Source organism: Daucus carota, chromosome 2 (assembly GCF_001625215.2).
Source record: "Daucus carota subsp. sativus chromosome 2, DH1 v3.0, whole genome shotgun sequence".
NCBI lineage: Eukaryota > Viridiplantae > Streptophyta > Magnoliopsida > Apiales > Apiaceae > Daucus > Daucus carota.
In genome coordinates this window covers 46,725,034-46,735,778 of record NC_030382.2, presented here as the reverse complement: position 1 = coordinate 46,735,778, position 10,745 = coordinate 46,725,034, and the positions used below count along the sequence as shown (strand labels likewise).

Genomic DNA, 10,745 nt, shown 5'->3' with positions numbered 1-10,745 from the left:
ATCTATAGGGGTATGTATAAGTGCAGAAAGACTTGTGTGCTACTATTTCCCATAATTAAATAATCTGAAACAAAATCAGATTAAAACTTTCAAGTTACTATATTCCATAAATAATCTGTCTTTCCCATAATTAAATAATCTGAAACAAAATCAGATTAAAACTTTCTAAAACTTTCAAGTTACTATATTCCATAAATAATTTGTCAATCCCATAATTAAATAATCTGAAACAAAATCAGATTAAAACTTTCAAGCTACTATATTCCATAAATAATTTGAAACAAAATCAGATTCCGAAACTTGCTTCTAATATACCCGAAAGTAAAGAAGGTAGTTCTAATTTTTGATATTTTTCATCCAAAAAATCCAGAAAATTAGAAAAATAGAACGGAGCGATGTGAGAGGCGCCACCTACACGCCCCTCCCTTCTCCTTTATATAAGTATACTAGTTGAGAAGCCGCGCGTTGCGGCGACCTATAAAGATTATATTAATAATTTAAAATTAGTATTTGTAAGATAATATAATTGTTTGGCAGTTTATAAAAATTATATTAATGATTCAAATTGATATTTTTGGAATAAAATATATTTTATATTATATACATCTCGATGCAATACCAGTATTAATATATAAAATTTCAAAATTGGATTATGATTCATGAGTGAAAAAATGAAAATAAATTTTTACATATAATTAATGATTTAAGGCATGACGGAGTCGGGATCCTCTGTCCCCAGTGTCTTCTTATATGTACCCTCTTTTTTATTGGTCAGTTCTCTACTTTGCACAAAAACTTCTTTTTATTCATTGTCCGTTTGTTTCTCAACATTTAAACCTTTTCAAATTCATATAACGTAGATTTTTATTACTATATTTCTTTTATACAGTACATAATCAACTAATTTTTTATATGATATAAATATAATATTATATAATTTTTTTCTATTTTTATATTTTCTAATATTAAATAATTAATTATTTTTTTGAAAACAAATATTTAATATTATTAAACTTAAAAGCAAAAAATACTTTATTTATGACTAAATTAATATATAATATTGAAATGTTTTCTTATATAATTTTTAATCTGCTAAAATTAAATTCTATATAATAAATTTTTTCTATAAAGCAAATATATTAATATATGAAGGAAATTCACCCTTATATTTATTAGAGAAAGAACTTACAGTTTTCTTGAGTAATTTCTTAGCATATGCAGTTTGCAAATTAAGAAGAAACAGACTCGGCCTACAACTATAAAAAGTCTAACGTGGTCGTAAAAAACTGACCAATAACGAAGAGGGACATATAAGGAGACACGGGAAGAGGACAGAGGATCCGAACTCGGCATGACGAATCTTAATTTTAGTTGTGTTTTTTTTTTAAAGTAAGCATGTTTTTCACTGACATTGTCATTAATTTCCAAATACTACTTCCTAGACATATACACCATGCCTCACATATAAAAAGCATACGACTTTTTAACAGAACTGATTGATGACATCTAGTCATATACATTGATTAACCGATAAAATATACAGTAAGCTTGCAAGAACATAAGTGCGTAAAAGTCAAAAAGATATTGAGATGCAAATCCGAAACCATCCTCAGTTTTAAAAGGAATAAACATTATGTTCTAGTTATACGATCATTAATCATGTCGGGACGTATGAATTCTAATCTATCCAGGTGTATATTAGTGACTCTTTCCTCCAATTTCTTTACATTGGTTGTCCGCAAAAACATGAATTTAAATTCATGAAATAGCAGTCTAATCCCACATCCGAAAAACTCTTACTCTTGTCAATAAATCATCTCTATCGCCGTTCAAAACATCATGTAACTCATTATTGTATTAGATGGAAAAGATAAATGGGCAAAGAAAAATTGTTATAACGCGTATTCGTCCCCTCATCGTATGTGTAGAACGATAGCTTTCCAGGATAAAACGGGCTTTCCAGGATAAAACGGGTTACGATGTCGTTGCATAAGAACGACACCACTAGCGAGTAAGGTTGTGGTATTGAGAGAGAGTAGGTTGTGTTTAGATGATCCAAAATCCTACTACCTATAGTGGTATTTATAGGTGCAGAGAGACTTGTATGCTAATCTTTTCCATAATTAAATAATCTGAAATAGGATCAGATTAAAAAATTTGGAAGCTACTATATTCCATAAATAATCTGACAGAGAGACTTGTGTGCTAATCTTTTCCATAATTAAATAATCTGAAACAGAATCAGACTAAAAAGCTTGCAAGCTATTATATTCCATAAATAATCAGAAACAGAATCAGATTAATTTATGCCAAGATATATACCATATCAATTAATCTGCAACAAAAAAAGGTAGTTTTTATTTTTGATATTTTTCATCCAAAAATTCCAGAAAATTAGAAAAATAGAAAAACTTGGAAGCTGCTATATTCCATAAATAATCTGACAGAGAGACTTGTGTGCTAATTTTTTCCATAATTAAATAATTTGAAACAGAATCAGACTAAAAAACTTGCAAGCTACTATATTTCATAAATAATCTGAAACAGAATCAGATTAATTTATGCCAAGATATATATCATATCAATTAATCTGCAATAAAAAAGGTAGTTTTTATTTTTGATATTTTTCATCCAAAAATTCCTGAAAATTAGAAAAATAGAACGGAGCGATGTGAGAGGCGTCACCTACACGCCCCTCGCTTCTCCTTTATATAAGTATATTGACTTATCCAAATTTTTGGTTTTATATATTAAATTACATAATTTTTATGTCATACTATATAATCTTAAATTTTAATGTTTAGTCATTGTTAATTACTTATATTATATTTAATAAATTATTTAAAACAGATTAACTTAATTATGAATGTCAAAGATCAAAAAATATATGAATAGCTACGGACAATATTTTGATTACCTCGGAAGAAACAGAAATAATTTGTTCGATTAAATCAATATTTATATTTAATTGTACTGTTTTTTTATTCATTATTTATATTGTAATTTTTATGCATTTTTTGTACTTTTATTTTATGCATGGGATGTACTCTTATTTAAACTTAATAAAATTTATTTTTCTATTATTTATGTTTTATTCTAAAAAATAATTTTCGAATTAATTTCAAGTCTAATAAACGAAATATGTAGATATAACAAACTCATGATTTTATAATAAAATAAGTGGTCCAAAATCGGTGAACATGACTTTAAAACCGATCAAAACATATAATTTGATTCACTCGAAAATTATTTATGAAATCAAACACAATATATAAAAATCCAGAGTAAAAACAATTGTACAAAAACGACGACAATTCCACATAAAAAAAACAAAATAATAAATAAAAGAAATATAGATAGCATAAAAAATACAAGGCGATACGTTTTTGAGATGACAAGAAGGCTGCAATAATTTTCAACTTTTGCTTTTGCTTCCTGCTGGGCTGCTCTCACAGACTCACACTGCCCTTCTTCACTCATACTCGTTGTGTCTAAACATCGAAAACGAATATTTTGCCACTTGAGTTTTAAAAAACCAATAATTTGAACTGTCATTTTACAGTGTCGTGTCTATGACCATCAAGCTTTTTGCCTTTTTCTGTTTTGGCCTCTTTGTGTTTGTTTCTTCCCTGATAAAATACAAAAAAGATAAAAGTTGTTCATTTAATAATTCATAACAGAATATATGAGCAAGAACACAGGGAGAGCTAAACTTCAATAACTAGAAAAAAAATTCAGCTAAATGTTGTGAGTATCGTTAGTATCAAACAGAAATATTAATTACTGTATATAAAACTTGAGCAACATTCCTATACCCAGATCTCAAGGTCCCCAGAATTTCAGTTTTATTAAAATATTTAATAATTTCTTTTTGTTTGTTTATTGTTCTTATCTTTATCCATATCCAATGCAAATGGTGTGAATAAAGTTTCATGAAATGCTGCTCGTCATCAGGGCTTTTTATTCTAGTTTCATCATGGGCTTTTTGTGTTTTGTATAGATAAAACTAAAAGACATGTATTAAAGTTAAAAGGGGATAGTTCTATATATAGAAGTGGAGGGCTTGCTTTAATGGATGCTGATTCCTGGACTTACTTTTTGTTTGTCCTGTTGGATGTTTGTTTTGGTATGAGAATATAAAGGTGGTGGAATGATGGTTTATTCACGTGCCACTGGCTCCTCTTTCTTGTTTTTTGGCTTTCATATAAGCTTTTGATGGTCATGTAATTATGCTTAGAAGTTGTGGAGAAAAGATGGAAAATTTGTTTGTTTTTCTCTGTGGAGTGGGATTACTGGTTTTGATCTTGTTGCAAGGCTCTTCTGCTACTCTTTCTCCTTCTGGAGTTAACTATGAAGGTTTGTTTTGATTTTCGAGTTTCTGATTCTTCCCTTGTAATTTGAATACTGACCAAGTAAGACCTGTTTAGCTATAGGATGATGTTCACTAACAATAAGATGTTCATGCTTGTGTTTGTGCATATTTGTTAACATAAGAACTTAATTGGATGATATAGATATGTTCCACGCGAGCTTGGAGCTGTAATCCCATGTTATGTTACTAGCTTTCCTAAAACCTTAACAAGTAGTAGAAGGGCTTGATTGGATTACATATTTTTTTTTTAACAATAACTGTTGATTTAGGCTTTGGTGACCTCACGAGTTTATACTAATGAATTAGGGTTCAACGTCTATGATTTCAGAGTTTCTCTCTTTGTGTCACTCCTGATATTTCGGTGACTGGCAGAGGTTTTGGGTTATGCATGATATTTGGCATTCACATGTATACTGAAAACATTGATAGTACTTTGTTTAGTGAATACAACTGCATCTGTGTAGTTCTTGATTGCAATAGTTTTCCTTTGCTCAAAAGCATCGCAATTCATATTATGCTGAAAACTCATGCTTAGCATCAATATTCATATTGTTGCAGTTGTTGCATTGATGGCCATTAAAAGTGATATTAATGATCCTCACAATGTTCTGGATAATTGGGACATGACATCGGTAGATCCTTGTAGTTGGAGGATGGTCACCTGCTCTGATGGCTCAGTTTCTGCTCTGTGAGTTACTTGCCCCCTTTGATGTCAGTTAATTTTTTAGATCTGTTTCTTTCAAATGAACTTGGCTTGAAATTCTGAGAAATGGTGGTGATTGATATGTTAATTATCTTGCATATATGCTTATTTTTTTTATTCTTTTTTTTAGAGGTCTACCTAGCAAGAGTCTGTCGGGAACCTTATCATCAGGGATTGGTAACCTCACTAACTTGCAGTCGCTGTAAGTTACAACAAGAAACTTATTCTTGATTTAGCTCATTGTCCTTAACTTGGTGTACATTGTTGAACTAGCATGAAAATATTGTTTACACCTTCCAATTTCTGATTTAAATGCTATATAGATTAATGCAGAATAATGCCATTTCTGGCTCTATTCCTGCTTCTGTGGGAAAATTGGAGAAGTTGCAGACACTCGATCTCTCCTCCAACAAGCTTCACGGTGAAATCCCTAGTTCATTTGGTGACCTTGGGAACCTGAATTATTTGTGAGTTGCAAAACTTTCTGTTAGATTGACAATAGTGAAGTTTAAAAGAAAGGCAATAAAAGCAGTTACTCATTTTACGGTGATTTTCCTTTGAGCAAGCCAGGCGACTAAACAACAATAGTCTTGGGGGAACCATACCTGAATCTCTGTCAAGAGTTGGTGGTCTCACTCTGGTGTAAGTCCATTAGTCTGTTTGTTCAACTCGGTGAATGTGCTAAATGTTTAATCCAACACTACACTTATTGCTCATTGCATTTGCAATTTTTGCAGGGATCTGTCTTTTAACAATTTCAGCGGTTCTTTACCAAAACTATCAGCCAGAACTTTCAAGTGAGGTTTCACTCAAAAAGTATTAACCCCTGTATTAGCCTATGTAATCTTTAGATGCTAAAGTTTTTTTTATGCTTTAAATTTCAGGATTAATGGCAATCCTTTACTCTGTGCCGAAAATTCCATTATCAACTGTTCTGTTATCTATCCAGAGCCTGTGTCCCTTCAACCAGATGGTAAGTAACTGCCACATCATATGATTCTATCCTTCTTTGTTTTTGGTCATATGTTAGTTTTTCTTCACTCATGGTTAGAAGTCTATTTGCCCCTCAGATAAAACTGAATCTGGAAAAAAGGACCACAGGCACATAGCTATTGCCCTGGGTACAAGTATTGGTTCCACTTTTCTAATCATAATAATCATTGGGTCCCTGGTATGGTGGCGATACAGGCACAATCAACAGATCTTCTTTGATGTTAATGGTAAGTCTCTAATCTGTGTGGTACTTTTACGGAGTTGAAAATTTTTGGTCAAATTCTGAATGAAGATGACTGCTTGAAAATTTTCTGACTATTTCAGATCTACTTATGCAATAAAGTTGGTTGAACTTCTCAAACACAAAAAATGGCTCACTATGACAGTTAAAATCTAATATTTATCATATGCAACGAAATGAAGGAACTAACATAATACCTCATAGACGTTGAATCATTGATGTATTCTGAGAAAGGATTTGTTATCTGGCAGATCAATATGATCCCGATGTATGCTTGGGACATATGAGGAGTTATGCGTTCAAAGAACTTCGAACTGCAACTAACCATTTTAGCTCCAAGAATATCTTAGGGAGTGGAGGATTTGGTATTGTTTATAAAGGTTGCTTAAATGATGGGACTATGATAGCTGTCAAGAGGTTAAAGGAGTATAATACTTTAGGGGGTGAAAAGCAATTTCAGACAGAAGTAGAGCTCATAAGCTTGGCCCTACATCGGAATCTTCTCCGCCTTTTGGGATTCTGCACAACAGAGAATGAAAGGCTTCTTGTTTATCCATATATGGCAAATGGCAGTGTGGCCTCTAGATTAAGAGGTTAGTGCCTTATTTACTGCAAGTTGATGTATGTATAATCTGTCCTCAAATATTGTATTGGGGATCTTAGCAACAGCAGTTACATTAAAAATGTGCCTATCGCGTAGATATCAGTAGTACACAATTCGACCTATAACACATAGCAAGACGTCTTGGTAAGAAATTGGTGAAGGTCATATTCTAGCCTCCCAATTATGCTCGGATAGCTTAAATTTTGTCGAGGGTAGTCTTTGTTATTTACGAACTTTGGCATAGAACAACTAAACCACTATTCATCATAAATTCATAATCCTAACATACTCACATGATTCCACTAGAAAAGTTGTTGGCTATCAATTTCAGCTGTCTTGATAGAAGTTATTTTCATGATCTTATTTTCATCTGATATAATTGTGCTTCACGAAGCAGCACCAACAGCAATGTGCTTTCTCATAATAAAAATTTTGATTTGAAAGTAAGAGGTAATTTCATGCCCCTTGTTATTATGATATGACATTTAGTTGCATTTTTCAGATCATGCCCGTGGTACACCAGTCCTGGATTGGTCAAGGCGAAAGCGGATAGCTTTAGGTACAGCACGTGGATTATTTTATCTACACGAGCACTGTGACCCCAGAATTATTCATCGTGATGTAAAGGCAGCCAACATTTTGTTGGATGAAGACTTTGAGGCAGTTGTAGGTGATTTTGGGTTGGCAAAGCTATTGGATCATCGAGAATCCCACGTGACCACAGCAGTCCGTGGTACTGTTGGCCACATTGCTCCGGAGTATCTGTCAACAGGTCAATCATCAGACAAAACTGATGTTTTTGGTTTTGGAATCTTACTTCTTGAGTTAATCACGGGTCAAAAGGCTTTGGACTTTGGTGGAGCAGCAAATCAAAAAGTTGTAATGCTTGATTGGGTATGTTATCTATCTTAATTTTATATAACCTCTGCAATAAAACAAACATTTTTGACATGAAGATGGCTTGGGCTCTAAATGATATATACAATATAATCAGTAGGCTCTTGACCAATTGATTCTTTAACATGCAAGTAAACTACATATTTAGGCTAATGAAGATGAAAAAAGTAGAGTAGCACGTTCATTTGATCTCTTCGTATATGTGCAGGTAAAGAAACTCCGTCAAGAAGGAAAGCTAGAACTAATCATAGATAAGGATTTGAAGAAAAATTATGACAAGATTGAGTTGGAAGAAATTGTGCAGGTAGCCCTTTTGTGTACACAATTCAATCCTTCTAATCGTCCAAAAATGTCAGAAGTATTACGCATGCTGGAAGGGGATGGTCTAGCAGAGAAGTGGGAGGCCTCACAGAGAGATGAAACGCCAAGGTACCGGAATTCTGAAACTCCTAAAATCTACGAAAATCCTGAGAGATATTCAGATTTTATAGAAGAGTCTTCGCTTGTGGTTGAAGCAATGGAACTTTCTGGTCCTCGATGAAAGAACTTATTACTTAGAAATGCTCTGCAGATCAGTTATGCATATAGGTGAACGTGAAACTACAAAATGAGAAATAGTGATTTGGTGTTAGCTGCTCAGTGGTTGTATAATGATGTAGAAATAGAAACTTGAGATCTAGAAAGGCAATTTGTGTAAACATGTATTGTACTTATCTGTTGAATATGGTCTAGTTGATTAGATTAGAGCTTCTATTAAAAGTTTATACGTTGTGAGTCTATGCATGGCAATTTGCAAACGAATTGAAATTAGTTCATCAATGATGTGATTTGACTCGTGAATCTATTTTAGCATCTGGTATTGTTTTTTTTTTTTTGTTTGTAAGGAGTATCTGGTATTGGTTATAAGATCTAAAGCGCGGGATTGAACAAGCCTACCAGAATCGATCCGGCCGGAGACAAACCCACCCTTCCGAGCTTTGTAAATGAACTTCACTGGGCTAAAACGGCTGAAATCTAATGAATTAATTACTCCTCGCTGTCCAGCACGATTGAATGGCTTTCAACCACTTTTTTATATTTTTCATTTTTTTTACAATCTCAAAACTTATTATTTTTTATATTTTTTACATATTCCATCCATTTTTTTGCAATTCAAAACTGACCAAATATAACAAGATTTTATAATATAAAATAAACTACAACTACAACATCAACTTTTCTTTACTACACTTGCTTTTATAACTAAATTTCTAACCAACATTAAATATCAACGGATCATGATTCTTAATAGAGCTGGAGTCCACAGATAACTTATGCCTTACTGTCCGACTGTCAGAAGATCGACAACAAAAAAATTTGGTGCTAAATTTTTTAGTTAATTATCACAATGGCATATACGTAATATTTAAACAGATGATTTTAGAGACTCTACAAATTACATTTTAACTTTATCTTGTGAACAAAAAATATAGTTAGTCGTGATTTATAGATCATATTTATCATATAAAAAACCTTAACTATCAACCTCCGAATCAATGTGAAGATATATTAAAAAATGTGGAGATCTAACTCTGGATCTGTATCTACTCTCCAGTGGAATACCTAGGTCGCCGACATTTATTCCTCGCCCGGTCTGGATCTGGCCCGAACAGATCTTTTGTGCTATCACAAATGCTGTGCGTAATTCTAACTGGAAGTGATTAAATTATTAACAGTTGCATGTGCTATCACAAATGCTGTGCGTACGTTCCTCCACGTGTTCTATGAGCTGGGTCGGCGATGATGTTTTATGTGTAAAGACCAGTTTACCCTTATGCAATCTGCACCGACTTCTCACTAGATTAGCATTTATTAAGACGAAGAATCTGATTATTCTAAAATTCTAATGTTACAAATCACAAAAATTATACACATTGGCCCTAATATTTAGGGCCTCGCAACTCGCTTGTGATAAATAATTTGCACAACTAGTTACATATTTTTTCTTGCAAAATGTTTAAGTATGTAGAGAATAAATTATTTTTTTTAATGGCAACATATATGAAGTACTCCCTCCGTCTCTTTATTCTTTTCCTATTTGGGATGTCGGTACTGTTCATAACATGAGACAAATTACTAATTTACATCTAATCTATAAAACTAAATATAGTCATGAGTGATCTTGTTAGATTCGTATTCACGAGTACTTTAATACAGTGAAGTTTTTATTTTTAATGCTACTACGAAATGAAAGATATTAACGATTAAAAATGTGTGTTGGCAAACGTGAAAAGTACAAACAAGAAAAGTATTTAGAGACGGAGGGAGTATTATAGAAGTACTTACACCTAACTATAACTCTATAAGCTTAATTTAAGTGCAACTCTATAAGCTTAATTACTTGTAGATTAAGCTTATCCTTAGGGCATCTCCAACCATCACTCTAAACTTTATATTTCTTCACTTTTAACTTTATAAATAGAGTAATCTATCTCCAATCATCCATTACTTTATCTTTAGATATAAAGTCATGCACTATCCTACTCTATATATGAAGTTGAACTTGAAGATAAAGCACAAATTGCTTTATTTATAAAATGAAGTAATGGTTGGAGATGGAATAAAGATATAAAGTGAAAAAGGTGAAAATGAAGATGAAGTTGCTTTATTTATAAAATTATGATTGGAGATGGTCTTAGATGGCCATATTAGGCAGTGTGTCATTTTCTATTGGCCATATATTGTAACGCTATTTTGTTTAGTGTATATAATTGCTACAGGACCCACAAATTTAAGATAAACAAGCACGAATTATAATCATATAAATCGATCCCATAACTGATACTAATACCATGAAGGATCCGTTCTAGAGTTCACAACTGTTCAGGGGTATTTCAGTAATTCTACACGCTTTCCTCACTCTCCTTCACAATCTACACACACAACAACAGTCTCC

The 10,745-nt window shown here is 32.5% G+C and overlaps 1 protein-coding gene across 1 annotated transcript; it reads left to right on the top strand.

Annotated features, from left to right (window-relative positions):
* Positions 1 to 3,682: 3,682 nt before the first annotated feature.
* Positions 3,683 to 8,650, top strand: LOC108209863 (protein NSP-INTERACTING KINASE 3). Its single transcript, XM_017381033.2, has 11 exons — positions 3,683 to 4,356; positions 4,931 to 5,060; positions 5,206 to 5,277; positions 5,399 to 5,542; positions 5,646 to 5,717; positions 5,813 to 5,872; positions 5,960 to 6,048; positions 6,146 to 6,295; positions 6,561 to 6,902; positions 7,416 to 7,807; positions 8,019 to 8,650. Exons 1-11 carry the CDS (start codon positions 4,230 to 4,232, stop codon positions 8,349 to 8,351), a joined length of 1,911 nt encoding a protein of 636 aa, XP_017236522.1. The 5' UTR covers positions 3,683 to 4,229; the 3' UTR covers positions 8,352 to 8,650.
* Positions 8,651 to 10,745: the final 2,095 nt, after the last annotated feature.